This window comes from Corvus hawaiiensis, chromosome 3, assembly GCF_020740725.1.
Source record: "Corvus hawaiiensis isolate bCorHaw1 chromosome 3, bCorHaw1.pri.cur, whole genome shotgun sequence".
Classification (NCBI taxonomy): Eukaryota; Metazoa; Chordata; class Aves; order Passeriformes; family Corvidae; genus Corvus; species Corvus hawaiiensis.
The window spans coordinates 31,240,261-31,263,796 of record NC_063215.1 but is presented as its reverse complement, the minus strand read 5'-3'; the positions used below and the strand labels follow the sequence as shown (position 1 = coordinate 31,263,796).

The window sequence follows — 23,536 nt, the reverse complement described above, 5'->3', positions numbered from 1 at the left end:
TGTTTACAATATATTTTACTTGCTTTGCTGGTTTCTAAAATTAACATTTCAATGAGATTCTAGGGGAATTCTTTCTCTAGAAGGAGGGCATGTTCTTAATTTATGGATTTTGCAGGAAAATAGAAGGCACAAGAACAGTTGTACTTTAGTCACTGGAAATGCAGAGTAGACCCTGGGACGTCAGAGTATTTTCACACACATGTTCCCTATCCACATGTGTCCAGATCCCTTACTTCCCTACTGCAGCCCTCTACCCTTACTCACCTGTGGTAATGTGTTCCCATCTCTTTCAAGTAAGGCACATTCACCTTACAAGCAGGAAAGTTAATCTCCACAAGGCTCCACGTGCAAACCTCCTAATTTATTCTGTACATTTTAAAATTTATTTCTCAGGCAATTATGTTACACAAAGGTCTCTTACAAAAATTACCAAGAACAAAATCAATAGATTTCTACAGCAATTATTTAAAACTTCTCCTAACAGTTTACATAGCTTTAGGACAGGTTTCTGATGTGCAATTCAATGTGCTAATTAAAAAAAAAAAACTAAATAATAATCATAAAACTAAATACTAATACTTTCCAGTCTGTTCTGAGAAGCTTTACAGCATTTTAAAAAGCACATAAATGATTTGACCACAATGACAAAGGTAGTGCCCAAAGAAGGCTTAAGGTAAGAAGCTGATGTAGAAACAGATTATTCCAGTTCTAGCACGTGACACCCTTGTTTTGTTGAATCATAACGTTAGACTAATATTAAAATTTCAACTTAAAGTTACTATATAAATTTTGTATTCAGCTGTCCATGCAAACAACTGAAATGATTCTTCTAAACTGTTTAATCTAAATAGTATTGGTTTCCTGTCTTGATACTACCTGAAAACAAGATAAATATTCTACAAAAACAGGTGTCACTCCAAATAATTAATGTAAGAAATTTTAATTCCTCTGTGCTAAGCCTACCAGTGACAAAGAAAAACCATCAGGAGTGTTTCCTCTTAATTAAACCACACTAATTAATTTTCAACCAACCTTCAGGATCAAAACAGATCTTAAATTGAGTGACTCCACATTGCAGCAAGTCCTTGCCCTTTTCGCACAGCCATGTCCCCCGATGCCCTGAGTGGACACAGCAGGCTGCATTCACTGCCTCCCTGCAGCCTGGACTGCAACACCTCAACAGAGACAAGGGAGCGAAGAGGTGGTGAAAAAAGCAGGAATGGTCAAGGGAGAAGGCCAGCAGCATGCTGGGTCGCTTGTACAAATGTTGAGAAATCTTTGGTTACACTTCTAGTTACACAAGTAAGGGAGTTCAGAATTACAGAATTACAATTCACAAACTCTATTTTTCACTTTTCAGAAAGAACCTTTAGCAGCTCTTCTTTTAGTAAACTACTGTTTGATCCATCAGCAGCTTATAATTAAAAAGAAACAAACATCAAACTCATTTCTTGTCTTTGTCATCAGTTTGGGAACAGTGTTGCCACATCCAGCTTATCCTCACCTGGTCTGTGCCAACCTGCCTGGGATAAGGGCGATGATCCCCACAGAACGGACCTGCCTCGACCTACAGCTCCTTTCAGCTTACAGACCTCCACAGGCAGCCCGAACTTTGGAACGGGAATAACCCGGCCCGGCCAGAGGGAAGGGTGGGCACTTGGGGGGAAAGATGCCATTTTTCTAATTTAACTCGAGGGGAAATCAAGCGGTGGCAGGCGGTGAGCTGGTGTGACACCGCGGCTATGGCCTTGCACAGGGCGAGGGCGGCGGCAGCAGCACTGCAGCTGAGGGCGGACCCACACCGAGCTGAGCACGGTGCGGCGGCCCCCGCTACCGGCAGCGCCGGGCTGGGCCGCGCTGCCTCCGGGCCGGCGGCAGTGGCCCGGCCCCAGCGGCGTGCGGGGCGGAGAGCCCGGGCTGCGAGCGGCAGCGGCCGCCATGTTAGGTGCGGGCACGCCTTGGCGCAGGCGGGGGCGCCATGGCTGTGAAGGGCGGCTGCCGGGCCAAGCGTCCCTGGGACTGCGCCCGCCCCGCGCTGCCTCGGGCACCCGCACGGAAGCGCGCCCAGGGCGGCCGCGAGTCACGGCAGGGACGGGGCGCTCCAGGTGGGATCTGACCCCGCGCTCCGCGGGAACGCCGGGGGTGGGCGGGCGAGCGGCGCAGGCCCAGCCTGAGCGGAGGCGCTGCCGCGGAGCGCGGCTGGGCTGGGTCTATGGCCCAGGGTAGCCTGTGCTGAGTAAGGGAAAAACGTAGCTGCTGGCTGAAATAAAAGGCTGAACGGCCTCGTTTACGAGATGCTGTTCCCCACGGCGGCCCGGGCTGGGATTTCCTCTGCTCCCCGCCTGCTGTCATCCCGGCCGGTGGCCCTTGGGGCAGCAGCAGTGCGAGGGACCGGAGGAGTGCGGGAGGCTCTGTCCGAAGGGTTTGCTTGTAGGATGAGAGGAAAGGCTGTTGTATTCTATTCTTCACAGCCTCCAAAAATAGCCGTCCCCGAGAAACTTTTCACGAGGGGAGTTTTCTCAGTGAGGTGCCCCAGATTTCAGTGGGAGATGAGTTGGCTGCTGCTTCTTCGCCTTTTTCTGGAAGCAAAACCCGTGATTTACATCACCAAGGCTATGTAGCACCAAGCAATAATCTCTTTTGCTCGCGGGAGGCCATGAGCAGTAACAACGAGGTGTTTGGCTTCCGCGTGTGAATGAACACCTTGTTTTCCTGCTCGAAGTTCAAAGTATTGCAAGAGATCAGAGGTCTGGGATCCAGGTGGTTGAGCTGGGTAAGCCTTTAACTTGGGTCGGGTCAGTTGCCTTTCTTTATTGCTGGTGATATTACTGTACTCTGACAACAGGGCTACCCATCTAAAACAAAGAGCAGTTAGCAGGTTCAAGGCTTACTTAAATGCTTGTTTCCATGTTAATAAACCAGACAGGGTTCATACTAAACCACAAGATTGTAGAGTAACTTAGCCTGAAAGGGGCCCTTCCTCAAAGCAGCGGTGGCCTCAAAGTTGCACTAAATTGCCTGGTGCAACTCATCCAGACTGAATTAGGAACTCCTCCATGTGAGTACTTGGCTTCCCAGAAGGTAAAATTGTGGCAGGCAAACCACCCATATGTTACCTAACCTGCAGCCTCTCTCCGTGTAGAAAGAAGCACATGCTAAAGACTCCTCTTTCCAATCAACTGGCCTGTGTGCACAGCTGAAAGCCTCAAGAGGTACTTGGCAGGATGAAGCCTGTCATCGTGGTGCATGGTGGAGCTGGCCGGATCTTCAAAGAACGAGAAGAGGGATGTTGTGCTGGTGTTGTCAGAGCTGCGTTGCGAGGTTACAGTGTCCTGAAGCAGGGAGGCAGTGCCGTAGATGCAGTTGAGGAGGCAGTACGGTCAATGGAAGATGATCCTCATTTTAATGCAGGTAATTTTTTTAGGAAATAAGTGGACTTAGAATCATATTGTATTCCAAGTGTTTTGCCCTGATGCTTCTGAAAAATCCTAGCTTGTATTATTATTATTGCATTATTATTGATTTATGTACATTGCCATGGAGTAAATATTAGTGTCACAAAATAGGTGGTTTCTCAGCATGGTATGTACTGTAGTCTCTCATGAGTACCCTTAAAAAGATGAGTTACTCTTTTCCCATTCTTCAGTGTTATGTATCTGCCATTTAATTTGTGTGGTGCTGTTTTACTTTTCTGTAAATCTTCTCCTGTTACTGTGCTGTGTATATCCAGTTTTAAGACATGGACTCTTATGGAATATGTGTTTAGTTAATGTGCATCTTCAAGGCACTTGGACATACCTTGCAGCATTTTTTTAATCCTGAGTGCTCGACCTTTACCTATTGCCCTAGAAATACTGATGCTGGCGATTTTAGGGGTTTTTCTCTTCATTAATGCTTGCAATTAGTTATTTTATAAATAATACTACAGAAGTAATCCAATAATGGTATATGAGTCATGAATCTATCCCTTTTTATAGTAAGGGTTCGTAACTGAATTTCCTAATCAGTAATGTGAATTAATGTTAATGGTAGTAATCAAATACTTTCTCCTCTTCTTAGGACCTCAAATTTATTATTTTGGTGAATTTCAGGAAAAATATTTCCCCACTCCTACCATGGTATGTCAGGAATGAATATGGAATGAAAAACCTGTAGGTGCTCAGTGTTTTAGATAATGTAGCTATTAGTTATGTGCTCAGTTAGTTTGCAGAGGTTCATTTGTTCCTTCTCACCTTGCAGTCGAGAGCAAGGGAGAGCTTTTATTTAATATGAAACTTTTAGTGTTTTGTTATTGACTTGGGTTGAACATTTTGATTTTTAGAGCATTCAAGCTGAAATCATGAAGTGGACTTAGAGGTGTAAGTTAGACTTAGAGTGTACATTTATATAGTTAGCATCAGGGTGGTGTTCTCTCATTTGGCTCTTACTTAACTGGACTTGAGCATTCACCCTTTGTTCAGGTTTGACTATGATGATCCAAGTGGCAAGTAGTCTATTACTTTCAGATACATCTAATTGTGTTAATGCTTATTAGATACAGCTGCTCTTGGAATCTGGCAGAAATGAGCTGAAAGCTATGTGAAGAGGACCCTGATTGGAGTGGCTGTTCAAAACTCACTGTGTAGTATTTATCTTCATAAAAGGATAAAATCAGTGTTGCTGTAATATTTGCTAGGCAAACACAGACATTGCTAAGACACAACAATAAAGGTGGGGAAGAATGGGCAGAACAATGAAGTTGTGTCCTTTTTTGAATGATAGGGTGTAGCCATGCTGTGTAGGGTTGTCTCGATGTAGGCTTGGTGCAAGGGCTCAGAAGCTATAAAATTACCATTTTAGTCACTTGTGCAATGTAGTAAAGTCATCGAGTTCTACTTGTGGTGAGAAAGTGGCCTTGGTTGTATTTCTTTGTGGTCTCTTTGGCTAGTAGTATGAACCAGCTTGGCATGAGTACTCCAGGTGTAAGAACTGACACTCTATTGATCCTTGCACACTCTTTCCTATGCAGCCTTTGCAGGACAGAAGACAGATCTATCTATCCACAGATAGAGGGAATGTATCCACAGATATATCCACAGATAGAGATTTCAGTATCCCAGCTGTGATTTGGCTAATGTCAGACATGTTCATTATTTGTGTCCCCTTAGATTTTCTGTCTTCTGTTGTCTCTCTCTTGTTTTCCCAGTTCTTTGCTTAATAAGTAACCCACAAACCTTATTTTTTCAGCACTGCTGCCAATGGATACCATGGCCTCAGAGGCTGGTAGTCCCTACCCATTGCTTTGGAAGGCAGGTGAAAAGGCAGTCTGTAACCACAGAAGGAAGGATTAATCCTACCTGAGATTACTTGAAGTTCAGTAACTAGCTTTGCTGTGGTGTAGAGACTTTCATGGTGATTAGTGGACTGAGAAAAGTTGGTTATACAGCTCTCGAAGCTGTAGGAGTTGTGGATGCCCCATCCCTGCAAGCATCCAAGGCCAGGTTGGATCAGGCGCTGAGCAACGTGATCTAGTGGGTGGCATCCCTGCCCATGGAAAGGGGTTGGCACTAGATGATCTTTAAGGTCCTTTCCAACCGAGGCCTTTCTATGATTCTATGGCAAGTGGGATGAATTGTTCTTAAAAGGCACCTGTCTCTCTTTACCAGCTGTAAAAGGAGAGTTTTTTAGAAAGCTGCCTTTGATTACAGAAACTGTCTGCTGAGTAAATTTTAGAAAATCCTGACGTGTATCCTATGAGACATGTGCAGTAGACATAGAATACTCTTAATGCTGTGATGAAGGGGCCTCGTTGAGTTTCCCCTGAAATCATGGTTCTGGTCACTGATACTTGAGAAAGGCCTGCCCTAGTTCTAGTGGGAATTTTGTGCTCATGGGTCAAAAAGCCTACCCTGTCAAAGGAAGTTAAAAGAGCATGGCAGGGTTTAGCTAAGAAAACAATTCCTTACCAGCGTAAGGAAAAGCTGGAAGAATGATGTTAACGTGGGTGGCACAAGGCAATTAACCTGTAAGCTCTTTACAGATCAGTAAAGTCTAGAAATTAACATATTATGAATGATGCAGGACTGAACTCTGGAATAATTTATGCAGTTGGAGACAGGTAAAAAATAACTTTTGGGGGTGTGTCTGTATGTGGCAGGGGCAGTTTCTGAGATTACAAGAGGAGGATTACAGGATTTAGCTGCCTCTTGTTACAGGGGATTTAATTTCATATATTCAGGTCTGAAGTACATTGGTATAGAAGTCTTATGTCAGTTATTAACAGTGGCTTCTGGACTACTTTAATGTTGGTTTAACAGAAAGGAGAAAAGCCCTACTGGATGAGCTGTGTACAATGCTCAGGTCTTTTTACCTGAGCTATCATGTGAGTCTGCCATGTTTTGGTTTGGCTTTTTACTTCTTTTCAGGTTTAGTCTTCACCATCTGTATTAGCAAGGCTTGTGCACTTGATAACTTACAACCTATTATTCCCCTGTGATACAATTATTGGCATTATTTACAAAAACCACACTACTTGCATTGTCTCATTTTATATGTCATTAATTTTCAATTAGGGTAGTGATAGCACTGATAATTATAGAAGAAAATAACTACTTGACATTTTATTACTTAATTTTTATTTTTTAAAATACTTTATTTACTGTTTTAATTTGGTAATGGAAGAACTTGTTATTTCAAGCTTTTCCTACAGTAGTGAGAGGACACTTTTATTCTGCTCCATTAATTCTGGCAGTTTCTTGGAGTGCTGTGTGATGTTAATCTGTTGATAGGATCAAACACTATACTTTTTCTTTGGGTGGTGTTGTATCCTTTGGAAGAACTGTAAAGGTAAAATAGTTTAGTACACTTGAAAGTGATCTGGGGAATAAAGAATTCTGTTCATGATGGTTTGTTATTTTAACTTTAATACCAAGTATATAATTTGGATGAAATTGGAAGTGTCTTTTTCATCTTATGAAAAAATAAAACTCAATTTTAAAGTAGATGTACTCTGTGAGACTTCTGTTAATGGCTGGATTTTGTGGTTATACTCAGCAGTGTTTCTGCTGTTTTATTTGTATGTGGGAGATACTTTCAGTAAGTCAGCAAAGTGGGAAAGAGAAGGGTTGCTTGTTGAGAGCTAATTGAATCACCTGGGTGGTTAGCTCTTAATGACTTTCTTCTTTTTCTCTTGCCCTCTAATTTTAGTTTGTTTTTTTTTTTGTCTTTAGGTTGTGGATCTGTTCTAAATGAAAAAGGCGAAGTAGAAATGGATGCCATTATCATGGATGGAAAGAATTTAGACTCTGGCGCAGTATCTGCAGTTAAGTGCATAGCAAACCCAATAAAACTTGCTCGACTTGTTATGGAAAAGGTATGCTGATTATCTACTAAAGTTTGAAGCATTTTTTTTTTCCTTTGAACTTAATCCTGTGTATTGATACACCTCAATGATGATATTTGTGTAGTGCTTTAAAGCAGGAAGGAAAGGAGAAATGGATTGGAGTGTTTGGAAACTATGGTCATGATGATGAGGCACTTATTTTAAGGGATTTTGAGATATGTTTCCTTAGAATGCTGTTTTTTATAAATATAACTTGACCTATACATGTTGGTCTCCTGTATTTCCACTGCTGGTGTTCAAGGGGTTTTTTGTTGTTGTTTTTCACTTGGTTTTTGAAGAGCTTTTTGTTGTCACTGAGTCTTGTGCTTGATCTTGCAAGATTAAAATTAGGTAATACATTGTTCACTTTGCAGTGATATGAAGCTGAATTAAATGACCCAGTTACATATTTGGCTATGTAATACACTCCGATGTTGTTCTGGGAAGCCTTTTCCATTGTGACCTGATCAAGTGGTAGCACAGTGCAGTTGTAGTCCTCCAGCAGTAGAAGATAACATTACCTCTATGTGGTCCTGACTGATTTTCCAAGATAATCAAATTTATCAGGGCAATAAAATACTTCTTGACCTTCTACATAAGATCAATCCCACCTTACTCCACTAAGAAGTCTAATATTTGTCACAGCAGACTTCTCTTATTTTTCAGATAGAGTGCAACTGATCTATGTCAGGATGGGAGTGATTTGTGTGATATCTGTGTCTGTTTTAGTGTTACAAGGCTGTGACAGTGATCAAAAAGTTTGTCCTGTCTTTTGGAGTTTACATTTTCAGACTACTGGTGCAGCTGCCCCATTGTTGAAAAGGTTCATATTTGTAAAAACACTTATTAACAAGGAACACTTATGTTTCTTTAACCTTTCAAAGTGACTTTTGAGGAAACAAAACCTGTTTTGGTATAAAGATGATTGACATTTATGTTGTCCTCAATGGCTTCCAAAGCAGATAGAATTTTTTTGTGTCCTTAACTGGAAGATAGTTCTGCTTTTAAGATCAGAACATATCACTAAAATATTGAATATAAATACTTCAGTGAAATAGATGTCTCCTAGAAAGCAGTTTTAAAACTGTTGATGAATAAGTGTTTTTTTCCTTCATATGGATTTTATTTTGTCATTAACTAGATCAGTAAATAAGTCTAGGTGATAGGCAACTTTGCAAAATAAATTTGAGACTATAGATGAAGGGTTGGGGGTGAGATGTTTCTAGCATGTTAAGGTGAATGTTTTATTTTCTTCTGTAGAGAACTTATTTTAATGCCCGTTGTTCACATCACATTACAGAATCACTGATTTATTTTCTTTGTTGTCTTGTTCATGAAAAAAAATCCCATTTGAGTAACAAGGATAAGGTCAAAACAACTGTTGTATTTTGAGAATGTAACTTTCCAAAGTGTGTTTCAAAATCAAACAAAAACCCCAAACCAACAAACGGAAAGCCCTCTCCTCTGTCTGTCTTGTCTATTGCAAGGTCCTTCTTGTCATTGCCTGTTGCTTCTGGTGTTCAGAGGTATTGAGGCTAAATTTGTGATGGAATAATAAAATTCTACTGTTCAGGACCAAGTATAGTGGTATAGCCCTAACACCGTGACATTTTGTGGTAAAGGTATTACTCTTTACCAAGATACAAAAAAATCTGTGTAGATGATGATAAATTTCAAATGTAAATGTTGGCCTGAATTTCTTGATGTATCTTGAGATGAGTTTCTGCGCTTCTCCATCTCCCATAAATGGGAATATCACTGATGTTGCTCTTCAGTTCATTGTTGCCTGTCTGTTCATCTTGGACAGGAATTTTGGGACACCAACCTAGGGTATTTCACAGTACATTTCATACTGGGTTTTGTTGTACTGTGCTTAATTAAAAACATTTTTAACTGTCTGACTTGTGGGTAATAAGGGTAGTTTTCCTGGGGTCTTACGTCTGCATGCGTATTTCCCAGTGGTTTTGAGATGCCTCAATGCCATAAGGAATTTTGAAACATGCAGCTTCCAAAAACAAACAAACCAACCAAAACCACCCTGCACGTCTGCTTGTAATTATTTTTCCAGCCTATTATGAAACAGTGTGGGCTCCATCTGGTGGCCAGAGTAGCTCCTCTAGGTTGTTGTTGCAACACATTTGTCCTTTTGTGCTGTCCTTTTCCCACTGGGCTCAAACTTGTCCAGATTCGTGGAGCAGAAAAAAAGAGGGCACTGAAATAATTTTCATTCATTATTTACTGTGCTGTTGATCACAGGAGCTTCCAGGAGTGGAAGACTTAGTACATTAACTCATGTAACACATTCTTGAAAAAGCAGTTAAATTTCTGTTGAATTATTCCTGCTTGTATTGAACAAAAATAGAATGATACATTGAAATCTTTTTTTTTTTTTTTTTTTTTTTTTAATATGGGGCATGTGACCCTTCTCAGCTCCAGCACTTCATTAGCTGGGCTTCTCATGAACATTAGAGCACTAATTCATTGGTATACGTAAGCTGTGTATGTTTTCCCCTACTGTTACTCTGCAGGACTTTACATTAGACAAAGGAGAATTTAGCTTAGAACACAGACTTCTCGAGGCAAAGGGCCAGGTTTTTTCTGTGCTCTGCGCTGCCAGAATTGTTAAAGAATGAACTTTGATGGTCTGAATTTTAGGCCAGGCAGAAATTTGGTGTGTTTTCCCCATTTCCAGTGAAATTAACTAAAAGTGCTGGAATTTGTTGTTTATTCCCAAGATCTCTTGAACCGTTTTTTTGTCCTTTTGGATTACTTTATGTAAATGTCTTCCAGAAAAAGTAGGCACTTCATATTGGCAAACATATTAATGAAACTGGAAGAATGAGACAAAAAAATAAGCTTTTGCATTGTTTGACAGTGTTCTACCAGTTCTTTTGATTGACAACATCTGTTGAAGAGGGTAACAAAAATCACCTTAAGACATCTTCTTTTCAGTGAGGAGTGAAAAAGAAGGAAAAAAAGCCCTCCAAACATAAAGTCTTGTCATAGAAGCTTATTTATCAGTATGCAAATGTTCTTGTTTGTGTAGCCTAGGAAGGTGCATATGTTATCCAAACTTGCATATGGGATGGAACCCTTTGAAAACTTTTTAGAAATAACTTCCATCTTTTTATAATAAAATTTTATTTTTAAAAAACTTATTTAAATGATGATATAGTCTTAATTGCTGAAGAAAGCAAGTGATGGAGGACACAGCCTTCTGGTACAGATCAAGACAAAAGCAAATTTCAAATTTCCTACGAAAACACACTAAGCAACAGAAAAACCCACACCCACAAATAAAAACCAAAACTGTTTTAAATATTGTATTGTGTGCTTCTCCGGGGTTAGTGGTAGTGGCAGAGGGGGGCAGTATTGCACAAAGAAGTTGGCTTTCAAGTCAAAGAACGCTGCTCATTAGCTTGTTAGAAATAGGTAGGTCTGACATCATCTGGTGACATGGTAGCAGCACTCAGCATTGTAAGGCTTTCACATGTACAGGGGCCATCTTCCTGGGCACCCTTAGTATCATTCCCTAAAGCTATACTCTCATGAATTAAAGATTATTAAAAAGGCATTTAAATTTTCAAAAGTGTTTGATATCGGGGCTGCAACATCAGAAATGGTTCTAAAGTGTAGTCCTCCGTCACTGTCCAGAGGGCTTAGTGCAGAGGCTATAATAGGCTTAAGTAGAGATCATTGTCTCTGATTTGGGAAGAGGTTTGTCTGGAGTCCTTTAAAACAGTGCAGTGCTCTGCATTGGTCATGGTAGTGATTACTTGTCTTTGTTTAGAAATCAATAGAAGCTGATGGTCTGCAACATCTTAACCTGAAGCTTTGAAACTGTAACTGTCCTGCAGAATGTAGCATGGTACAGAAATACCCAACCTCTGCCATCCTTGCTTCTGGCTGAGAGCTGGGAATGTGCCACGTGAGTGCTTTGCAAGGCTCTGCAGGCCTGCTGCCTCCAGCATCACATGGTTCTTTTTGGACCTCTGCTGGGTCCTGTGTGCTGTGCTGCTGCATGGACATAAAGGCTTGCTGTAGGTTAGGTGCTCTGCTCTGAAATTGTTCCATGCTGTATGGTCAGACCATCCCTTCTCTAATACCTTCCCAGGCTCTGATGAGCAATTAACAGCCATGTAATTGTAAGAGAAGCTGCTGCTTACTTTTTGACACATTAAAAAAAAAATCAGATTTCAGAGCTACTACTAAAGTATAAGGATTAATTAAACAAATTTATCCGGCATAGTTCTCTAAAATGTGAATTAACCAAGCTCTACAGACTTTGAAGCATGGAATTAACTAAGATTGTTGAATTAAAATCTGATTTGAAGTGCTTTGTAAATAAAGGAATCAAAATAGAACTTTCAAGTACTGTTAGCAGAGAGCAAACATTTTTTGGTCAAATCCATTAGAAAGTATTCTGTTCTTAAATTTGAAATTCTGAGTTAATAAGAATAGCAGCTTATTAAAGGAAATACTTAAAATTGTTCAGCTGATGTTAAGAAACAATTTAGTTGCATGCTATTTACATTTTGTGGTTGTTTTACTAGGTGTAATGCCTTTAAACAGGAATTTATTTAGAATTTTTTTGAGTAAAAGCCTTCTAGATCTCTTCATTAACTGGACAAAATAGTTATGAAGTAATTTGGTGATTCATTTGAAACAGTTCAAAAAAGTAGCATACAAATTAGCTAAAGAACAAATTTACCAATTTTTCTTCTCCCATTATAGGAAGCATTAAATAGATAGATACAATCCTTTTCTACCTTCTTTTCTAGGTGGTTAAACTTTGTGGTTTGGAGAGCTGAAAGCTTTTTCAGCTATAGTGGAAGGGGATATGGACAGAAATGTAGAAGTTTTAAAAACAAAATTTGGAATTTTCTTTGTGTGGATACTTCTAAAACTAATGGTTATACAAAACTGCTCAGTAGAAGACACAACAAGAATTGTCAATGAATCTCTTGTCTTTCTGCAGACGAAGCATATGCTGCTGACTGACCATGGTGCACACCTGTTTGCTAAGGCCATGGGTATTCCTGAGATTCCAGGGGAGAAACTCATAACTGAGAGATCCTGGGAGAGATGGAAGAAGAACCTTGAGCCAGATTCCAACCCTGAAGAGTTTCAGAAGTAGGTAAAATATATTTTATTTTTAAATTTGGGTAAATTAATTTGTACTCTCTGGTTACAAAAAAAAACTCATAAGAAACCTAAAACCCCCAAATAAACAAAGCAACGAAGAAAAACAAAAACCCCAAACAAATAAATGCAAACCTTGAAGGCTTGTATTCCAAATGTTACATGGTTTGATACAGTCTTTACAGTATGTCTTCATTGAAAGCAGTAGAAAACCAAGCTTTCAATGAATTTGCTTAAGCTTAAAGGACTGGAAGAAAATTGATCAAACTTGTTGCTGCTTAAGATTATTGGTCACTTTGACAATAGCACAGGTTTTGTGGCTTTATTGGAGGATAAAGTTAGATCTTGTTATTACTCTTAAAATCGTCAGTTACAGAAGTGCATAGAGTAGCTTTAACAAACAGCAGGTATCATTTAGTATAGTTTTTTCTGTGGAGGAACTGATTTTAAAAAATCTGTAGTGCACATACTAAAACAAGTTCATAAAGAAAACCCCAAAAACCTAAGAAAGCTGATCTTGGTTAAGGAGATGATCAGATTTGTCTTTAAATTGGATTAGGTAGTTAAACAACATCAGACTTTGACCAGTAATTCCTTCCGAGTGCTGGTTGTGGCTTTTGGTTATGAAAAGGAATGAAAAACAATGACCGAGACGTTTAAAGGTGGGTGGGAAGAGAGATGCTGCTGGATGGTATTGCCCAACAGCAAAATGAGTATCACTTGGAAAACAACCCAGTCTCATATAAAGTAGAGAGGAAGGTGAGATGGGCAGTAAAGGAATGAAAAATACCAGGTGTCAAAAATGTTTTCTGTGCCTGTGAGGTAGGCATAAACACTAAATTGTTTTGAGCTTCCATTTGTACGTCCATGGCTGTGGTGCAGGAAGACACTGTGTTATATTACATAAATGCTGTATTATGTGCTGTTGATATGTTTTGTGAAATAGGAATAATGGCAGGAGTAGAGAATTTTTTAGATCAAAAGAGGAAATCTCTTCCATTTCTTCCATTTCTTTAATTAATAAAGTCTATGAATGAGACTGTGAACTACAACTTATGTGTTACTTTCAGTAAATCACTAGAAGGAAAAACAAAGTAATGAGACAAGCGTAAATGTGGTCTTGTAAACAAAGTGACATTGTTCCTTGACCTTAAGGTCTTGGTCGTAGTTCGTCTTGTATCCAGCAGAAGTTTCCTTTTGATTCGTGGTCTGTCCAAGGACTGTGTGGTATTATCATTCATTACAAAGAATTTTGAGGATGGTGTAGCCACCACTTTGTTCTCTTGAAAATACTAGTTGGAATAGCATGGCATCTAAGTCTTCATTCATTCCTCATAACTGCATCTTTTTTTTTAACCAGTGTTAGGCATCTTCCATTTCAGCACGGCCTTGTTCTGGAATATCTGATAATAAAAAGCTTGTGCATTTCTGAAAAGCTGAAGACTTTTTCTTGTCTTGGCCATGCTGTTCTTTTTCTGAAAACCAAAACATCAGCACAAATTCACAAAGTTGGAAACAGGTCTTTTTTAATGCAGACCCATTTCATTCTGTATCACATGTGGAATGTTCTTTTTCCCTGTTATGTCCACAGTGATTATGCAGAAACTTGCCTGAGGCGAACAGACAGAAGGTGAAGTAGTATTAGTCAGAGGCAACATAATACCAGATCATACTGGGAATTTGAAGGTTGGTGTATATTTTACTTCCAGTCCCCTGATCCTCACAGTGTTGGAAACCCTGGGGTTTCGTAGGCTTCGCAGGTAAAGTCTGGTGTCTTCATAAGAGATACCTTTCTCCTCTGCTGGTTAGAAGCCTGAATTCATTTATGCTGAAAGCTTTGGATTCCACTGCATGTACAACATTCCATCTTGCACACCTTCTGCCAAGAACAAGGCATGATTCGATTTATCTGCAGTCTCTCACTCCAAAGACTCTGGCAATACCCGTGTTAAGAATTTCCAGAGTTTGCCTGAGAATCCCACAGAAAGGGAGTTGAGTCTGGCTGTAAGGTAGTAAATGGGGTCCTAGCCCCAGTGTGAATCACACTGCAAGAGTAACTCAAGGAGGTATTAACTAACAAGGACCCTGGCAGCAATAAACAGAAAACCCTACTACTGATGCAGGGCTGAGAGACAAAATAGCAGGTATCTCATTAGTTGAATGAGGATAGTATAAGTACATGTCACTCATGGGTATTGGATAATGAAAGATTTAGACAAAAGGGAATGAACAAATCCAAATAATACATTCTGTATCACAGTATATGCAGTATATAGGAATAATTCTTGATTGAAAAAGGTCCCTAATAGCATCTTCTGGTATACCACAGGTACCTATTGAGGTTCTTGCTACTGTCAATAACTAAAAATAGAGGGATGGTTATAATTTGATAGCAGTTTTGTCTGCCTTGTTAATGTTCTGGAGTCAACTAGCCATGCAAAAAAATTTATTTATATCTTCTTTGCATTTGTTCTGAAGCTGATCAAAGGAGAGGTTACACTGAAGCAGTAAAAAAGGGACAGTAAGAAATCAAGTGTAGTTGTCTGTTTGCTCCACTGCAGATGAGGTGTGTTGGACACATTCACTTTGCTATTTATTGCCGGTTGTGCTCTCATACCAAAACAGGTAATTACTGCCTGTGTCATGTGTGCTTTTATTTTCACAGTTGCTTAAGGTAAATACTTGCCTAAGAAAATGGACATCTGGATACACCTTTCTTAATTTCTCAGGAGGATCTAACTTTAGTTGGTTGAAGGGTGCTACAGGAATGTGCAAGCGAGTACTGAATTTACTAATGTTCTTTTCGGCAAATCATTTGTAACAGATGGATGGGTGGGAAGCCCATCTGCACCATCATATCAGTTTGAGATGAGGTCCGTCTCTATATAAATGTCAGAGCAGCTTATAAGTCCTGTGATTCATCAGTCAACTTTGAATTGCTGTGAATGAAGTGTAGGGACTGACAGTATGATATTTTACATAAGCAGGAGGGAACAGGAAGTTGGGTCTCTGAGAACCTGACTATGGGTTTCATGGTACACAAAGACTTAGTCTGACTTAATTAGCTTAGATTTTGCAGAGCTATAGAGAAACTGTCACCAGTGGTCAGGCAAATTCAAAAGGTATTCCTTTTCCAGTTGCCTGTTGGGTAGTTCCTTGAAGGATAGTTGCATTTTCCTGTGTGGAGGGATTTAGAATATTTTTGGGGTTTGGTGTAACTCTCCTAGTCACATACTGGTTTATGTTCCTACGTGAATTGCTAAGACTGGAATATGTGGATATTTAAACTGTTGCTTCTCAGTAATGTCTCGCTTCTCAGTGCAGCAACTGTTACAGTAAGTCATGACAGGCTTTTTTTTCTCCATACACGACTACACATGTATATTTTGAGCAGGCTATTGTATATGACTTGTTTGTGTTGAAGAAATAAAGCAATAGTTGAGACTTTTGTTTTCTTCAGTGCACGAAGATTTTTAAACCAATGTGCAGTTTCAGCAGTCTACTGCCCAAGTGATTTAAACCTCAAGATTACGTAGCTACAGAGTACAAAGACTAAAATATGTCTTAATGATGCATTGTGAGCAATACTAGTTGAAAGGCAAATAAATAAGTTGGTTTTGGTTGGTTTTTTTTTTTAATAGCATTCAAACATAAAGGGGGGAGTAAGGAAAAGGAAAGAGGAGGAACAGGAAGGAAATGATTCAGTGCATGCATAACATTACTGTCCTTTCTGTATTCACTCATTTACGTGCATTGTCATTAATAATTCCGGTTAACCTCCTGTTGAGACAGTGGAGCCAATTGTTGCATCTTCGAGTTGCCATTTAGGGGAAAGTTGTGTGTCAGTTTGTGTGTCAGCCAAAAAACTACTCCAGAGCTATAATGACTAGAAGTATTTCTGCCCTGTGTGCTTTTGTTTTGCGGGTTTTTTTTCATCCCCAAGTTTCCATGCTATGAAAGTAAACAAGTCATGGGGAAAAGATTTTTTAAAAAAAGTGTTTTCTACTTGATTAAATAAAAATCTTGTGAGAATTGTTGCATGTTTCTTGTTATTTTTGTAATGAGAAGCATGGCAAAAATAGCTTTATGATGAGGAGTAATTCTGTTGTAGAAATCTTCTTTAAAGCTACCTGGGAAATAAAGGCAACGTGCTTTGGCAGGTATGCTTTAATTCTGTCTAATTTTGTGAACTGTTTTTCTTGGCAGAGACCTTGGAACAGTCGGTGCTGTTGCTATAGACAGTGAAGGCAACGTAGCTTGTGCAACATCCACGGGAGGACTCTCTAATAAACTGATTGGCCGTGTTGGTGACACAGCATGCATAGGTATGGGGTGTGGGACCTTGCCTTTCACTTTTTGGAGGTGTCTCATATAAAGAAAGAAAAAAAGTATTATGCATTCTCCTTTTCATTAGTGAAACAAAACATAAATACTAGTCCACCTGAAATGGAGGTTTAACATTCAAATGTATCAAAGCTAAAGCTCCTTACAGCATGGAGATTTGCAAGAAAAAATTGGGAGTTCTATGTGGAAAATGGGGATGGCAGTTTGCTTTTTCTGTCCTTTCTTCAATGCTAACACCTGTGTTTCCTTTCCGTTGATTCTGATAAAGCTCTCTTTTTTTTATGGCTGTGATTTCCACTAAGTCAAAAAATGTAGCCTGCTCCATATTAAGATGCTGTTTCTGTGATATTTAAGGAAGTAGGTGTAATTGCAATTACTACTTGTTGCATCAGTGAGCGAGAATTATAAAGTGACTAGCAACTTTGAGTAAATTCCTGTTCTTAAGAGAGCCCTGATAAGACTGTCTCAGAACCTAATAGGTGTGGTGTGGAATAAAGGAAATATTTTAAGAGCTCTCTTATCTGTGTATAAAGAGACACTTGAAATCCTTTCAACAGACTTCTTCCTCTCATGAAACAGACTTGCAATGCATTTGATTGCTTCAGGGTTCTACCATACAGCTGGGATTTGGAAAATAATTCTTTTTAGTAAAACATGTTCCAAACTCAAATAGCATTGCTGTTGGCAGTATATGATTATCATAAACTGTCTTTCTTTTGCATACAAAGTTGCTAACACTTTGGTATCCTCTGCATTTTCACTATGGTTTTCAGTTTTGTTTCTGGCTGCAGCCTTCTGACTGCAAATACCCTCCTCCTGTGTAGATCATGTTCAGCATTCTTATTGTTTGGGACGTGGGTTTGTGAAGGACAAGTGAAACTGGGCGCTGTTGAGCATATTGCTTGCAACTTTGAGTCTCACTAGGCATCTGCAGAAATGCCAGCTGTGCTTTTAAACATCAGAGGTTTTGGTAAGGGGGCATTGACTTAATATGGTAGTGGTTTTCCACGTTACTCTGAGTCCATTAAAAGGGTCTGATCTGATCAAGAAAGTACAGAAGGGGAGAAACTTCCATTGCTCTTCTGAGGCGTCTTTCCCCTCCCCCAGTACCTTGTTCATAATGCTGTGGTATGTTTCATTCTAGCTCCTGGGAAATATTTTTCTTAGGAGATGTGCTAGAAATATGGGTATTGAGCAAGCAGAAGCTTGGTGGAGAACAGGGTGTGGAATGTGCCGGCAAAACAAGGATGGGAGAAAAGAAAAAGGGGGGAAGGGGAATTCAACAGAAGAAGCACTCTGCTTGTGGTGAGGACTTGGGAGATTCTTCAGGGGTGCTTTGTGAAGTTTTACTAGAGCCCATGCTCTTCACATCTCTTACATGCTGTGGAGGGTAAGTTCCCCTCAAGCTGGTCAGCTTACCAGTGTCCTCACTAGATCTTCCTTCATATCTTCTCAGTTGATGTGACCTGGCATTCTGCATCCCAGCCCTATCTTGCCGATTCTCAGTATACCCTCCCTTGCTGTTCTGGAAAATATTTTTGCCCGTTCCTTTGGAGTGCTGGCCTGCTTCTGTCTCTTGTACACAAACAGATCACTAGTCTTCTCTCTCAGCTTGGCAACCGACTTGCTCCAACTGTTGTTGATCTCTTTCATATATTTTACTTTTCAAATTGAGGCAGAAATGAGAAAGAAGCATTACTGACACTTTGGTCCCAGAAATGCACAGAGCTAATGGACCTTTAGGAAGAAATGTTTGGTATCTATTTTAAACAGTGCAGGGCTTTTAAATCGTATTGCAGAATATTGCCTTCTGTCTTTTTTTTCCCTCTGAAAAGGAAGTGGAGGTTATGCTGACAACCATTCTGGTGCCACTTCAACCACAGGACATGGGGAGAGCATTATGAAAGTGGTCTTAGCCCGACTGATCCTCTATCACATGGAGCAAGGTATGTTCCAAACTTCCTGTAAGCTGAAATAATGAGGATAGGAAATGTTGCCTAATCACAGGTTTCAGTGTATATATATACAATCATCCTAGAACAGTTGTCAGAAGAGTTGCTCTCAGGGGTGTGTGGATGGGTCAGCTCTTTAAAAAGAAAACAAAGTATTAAATTATTAATAAAGCTAAAATAGCTGAAGTGAACAGAATTATCTCTGCTGCCTGATACTGAATTGTGCTTTAGATCAGTGTACATGGAAAGACATTACTGTCTGCTTTGTTTAATTGAAGTTCTCTTTAATCAGTTTTCCCGATTATAAACTAAAATTCTGTGAACAAGAAATAGAAAACAAGTAAAAATAAGATACATTTAAGGGAGCAGTGAGGGAGAGCTAGATAACTGGAGCTGAAATAAGGGAGTACGGGATCTTGCCTTTCTAATAAATTGTAAAGGTCTTTATTGTAACAACTCTGATTACAGCAACAGAAATTATTTTTGAGACTTTTTAACTATGATTTCAATTTACATTTTGTTTTGGAAAATGTACTAAAATGACTGGGCGGGTATCTGGTAAACAGCTGACACAGTATGTCTTGTGTGACTGTAATACAATCTGACTGTGGGATGACCCTTTGGAGCTTTACCTTCATGACTTAGTCTGTCATCTAAACCCTTGATTATGTTACAGCCTGTAAAGATAGCCAGACAACATACTTGTGTTGCATGCAGCTCAAGAATCATTAATATAGATATCACCATTATTTTTAGAAAGCTGTAGCTTTGGGGCAGTACAGTGTAACTTGCTTTGAGATCAACCAAACTGGAAATAGTTGGAAAATACTCAATTTACATTTTTGTTGAAGAAGCAGTAAGTAGAGAGACAAGTCACAGCTGAGAATATTTTTGTTGTGCTTTATAGAGCATATACATGCATATATAATGCATATAATGGGTGCATTTCTCTAAATCTCATAGCTGATGTGACAGTTTCAGCATAAAATACAACCTACAGATTATTTCCCAAAGCTTTTAACACTTTATCCTCTCCCTGTACTCTCTAAATTATGTCCCTAAGTATTCAAATTGTGAACAGCTCTTTAAGCTCTTGCCTAAACTGTGTAAACCAGTTTCTCCTCTGGCTTGAAGTTAACTGCATTGCAAGACTTACGCACCGATAGCAGTTATCTGGCTTGTGATTAATCAGTTTGAAAGTCAAATGAGTCTCAAAAAGTTTATTGGAAAGAGAGAAAAAGAAAATGAACCCACACGTGTTCATGTCTCATTAGTTTGCACTTGTACACCTTGCCCATGCTTGCTTTACCTTCATTCATCCTGCCCAGAAGTATAACTCAGCTGCCAGGCAAACACGTCAGCAGTTAGATTCCCCCTGGCCCCTCCTCCCAACATGTTTCCATGAAGGCACTGAAAACAAACCCTCAAGTTATTACAACTTTTTGAGTCCTTGAACAGTGAGCTGAAGTTGCACACGTAAGAGCAACTATAGAGCCCTCATAATTCTGTTCAGCTATCCAGTATTTACATACTAAATATCTTCTTTTGGACAAATGCTGCAAAATTTACTTCTGTATTTCAGGAGTGAATTGCTTTGCCAGTCTTAACAGCTGTTGGAATTTTAGTCTTATGGTGGCAGCTGTTGTCTCGGTGAAAAATCAAACAGTGAAATACTGACCCTTCGAAGACAGTGCCACTGACTTGAATAGTCACAGTGCCACCCATGCGTAAGCATAAGGAGCTTTATCCTGTCAGTCACCAGGGCTGTGAATAATTCTGACTCTCCTGGTTTTATTTGGTTTTAACTCAAAATTTGCAGGGAAAGCATGAAGGTCAGTTTTTGTTCTATAACCTAAGCTGCATAACATTACTGAGGGTATATATATCTTAGGGTAATTAGGCCAGGCCAGCTGCATTCCTGAACATGTATTTAAACTTGAAGTGAACAAATATTTTGCAGCTGTTACGGGTCTGTGTGTATGATGTACATACTGAATTTGATTTATTTAGAAAATACTCCTGTTAATACGAATCAGCTTGATACGAGAAGCTAAAGTTGTATTGCTGGTCCTTTGTCTGATGTCTAGTACATTGAGACCTCATTTTGCCTGATGGTTTCAAAAGTTTCAGTAAGAGTCAGGCTGATGTCTGCTTTTGATAAATTATGACAATGTGAAGTACGTACTTTGAGCTCTGTTGCAGCCAGTGGAATTAGAACAGAGATGATGACTGAAATTTGATTGTTTTGATGTGTGTTTTTTCAAATTGTAAATGCTTTAGACCTAGCTTGTGACAAACCTTTGATGAAAACCTTGCAGATTTACATTTTTTTCCTGTCAAATGATGGCATAAGAAATGGTGGTCTTGAACATGTGAATTAATTTGTATTAAACACAGAAACTGAATCAAAATCTGAAGCTATGTAAATAAATACTTGGAGCAGTACCACACCACCACAGCTTTTCACAACTGTCCAGAGCCTTTCTAAATATGCTTCCTTTGTTTGACTGGAAATTGCTTGCTGATTCAGTTGGAAGAGAAATTAGATTTGACTGGGTCCATGGGGAGGGGTGAAATTTGAAGGGGATTTTAAAACTGTCAGGACAGATACCATGAAGTGATTTTGTTTTTCTTTTCAGGAATGTCACCAGAGGTGGCAGCGGACACTGCATTAGACTACATGAAGACACGAGTTGGGGGCTTGGGGGGTGTCATTGTTGTCAACAAGGCAGGAGAGTGGGCAGCAAGGTTTTCCACCAAACAAATGTCCTGGGCTACTGTAAAGGATGACAACCTGCATTATGGGATTTATGCTGGGGAGAAGCATATAAAATCTGTTGATGAAGCACTTGCATCTGAAAGGGAGGGATTCTGAGAATGAAGAAAGTTGACTGATGGAGAAGAATGAAGATCTCCAGTTTTTGCTGGAGGACAATGACAGCTGATTTTGTCTTTCTGAAAGATCTTTTGATTCACAGGCATTACCACATTTACAGTCAAAACAAAATCTGGACATAGTTCTTTAGTGGACATGTATGTATGTATGTGTAGTCTTTTAATACCTTTGTGAAGTCAGATCCTCCTTTCTTAGATAAGAAAGAGAGTGGTCAGTAGGTTCCTTGGTTAGCATGCCTTAATTTTACATTAAAGGGAGTCTGAATTTCAGTATTAGAGGAACTCCTTTTCACATCCATTCTCAGAGACTGCTGCCAGGATGATTTGAGAGATAATACCTAATAATAAAAAGCTGAATTTTGAAAATCCAGAGTCTTTTGAGAAGCCATCTCATAATAACAGCTTGCTAACTGTCAGTGAAATACCACCAAAGAGCAGCGAAGAGTTAAGACATGTCACAGGCTTGAGGTAACTGTCACAGGATATAATGAAGTAAAGAAAGTAACTTTCTCCAGAGAAGGGAAAGGTGATGCTGAGGAGCTCTAATTACATTCATTGACATCAGACCATAAACCACAACACAGTAGGCTACAGTATTTCAAACTGTATGTGGACAGTTAAAGGAAAGATGCTATTGATGTAGTATCTGAGGTAGTAATAAAGAAGGTCATGATCTCAATAAAAAATAACAGCAATCTTTACTATTCAAATCCAAAGGTGATAGGCACCTTTCAAGTCAAAATGTGAGATAGAGGTGCTGATTGCTGGAAAAATAATTATCTGAAAGAGATCAAAGCAAGTTGTACTAAAACATATAAAACTGCCTGTTAACAAGTTCCTTGTGTGAAGTCTGAAACATTGTCTGCAGAGATTTTCTTTTTAAAATAAATTGATGTTCTACACTATTTTGAATACATTTTCTTCATTAAGATTTTGTATTTTTAAAAGGAAAATTCCTTTTTTTATTTTCTGACTCTCAAACATATAATTTTTTTGTGTTAAGAACTGTAATAATTTCATGGATTTCAGCTGGTGACTAGGTCTTCTCTTGCGTGCCATCTTTCTGTGGAATGCTTCCTTTACAAGATAGTCCAAATGAACCTAACAAAAATCTTAAATCATGGTTTGAAACTACTCATACCTGTGTCCCAGCTACAATAAGCTGTATTACTGAGTTGGCACATACAGAATAGTAAGGTTGCTGAGACTGTCTTAACTTGCTCTCTCCTTTGATCCGTGATTTCTTGGATGTTGCAGATGATTGGGTATGGACAGCTATGGTTCAAGAGAAGATGACACGTGCACTTTATGCACTTTGTTCAACAGAAGATCATGTTGAAAATGGCGGCTACCTGATCATCAGAAGTTCATAAAACTAACAGTATTTCTGACAGGCTCATTGCTAGAAAAAAGTGGTCTTCTTTTGAGTAAAAATTAATTCATTTCCCCTTCTGTGCATGAAATACCAATCCTACAGGACCAGGCTGTTCTCTGGGGGTGAAAAAAACCCCTTCATTTCCAAAATACATCCAAAATATTTGTCATCAGCAATCTGCTTTGTTTACCTCACCTGTCCCTAGTAGAAGATAAAATTCAGGACAAGCAAGAGAAAAATAATCTCTTTGAGTTCAGCCAAAATTCACTTTGCAGCATTATTTTCATGAAATTGCTCAATGGGGGTTTTTTAATGAAAAATGAATGGTGATGCATATAGGCATGGATGTAGGCTGTACACAAGAATACAAATATCTTGTCGTATATACTGCCTTTGTCAGATGAAAGAGTGCATAGAAGGCACATTCCTCATAACCTTTGCTTGAAGTAGCTGGAGGGAGGCATGTTT

General features: G+C 39.3%; 1 protein-coding gene across 2 annotated transcripts; it reads left to right on the top strand.

Moving 5' to 3' along the window:
• The first annotated feature begins 1,954 nt into the window (after positions 1-1,954).
• ASRGL1 (asparaginase and isoaspartyl peptidase 1) lies at positions 1,955-22,598 on the top strand. 2 transcript variants are annotated; one of them, XM_048298742.1, is made up of 7 exons: positions 1,955-2,105; positions 3,143-3,411; positions 7,209-7,351; positions 12,339-12,493; positions 16,709-16,827; positions 18,682-18,792; positions 21,438-22,598. In XM_048298742.1, the coding sequence occupies exons 2-7, from the start codon at positions 3,225-3,227 to the stop codon at positions 21,671-21,673; spliced, it is 951 nt and encodes a 316-aa protein (XP_048154699.1). In that variant the 5' UTR covers positions 1,955-2,105; positions 3,143-3,224; the 3' UTR covers positions 21,674-22,598. The 2 variants fall into 2 exon arrangements, with proteins under 2 accessions (XP_048154699.1, XP_048154700.1); XM_048298743.1 differs by lacking the exon at positions 1,955-2,105 and adding an exon at positions 2,446-3,058.
• Positions 22,599-23,536: the final 938 nt, after the last annotated feature.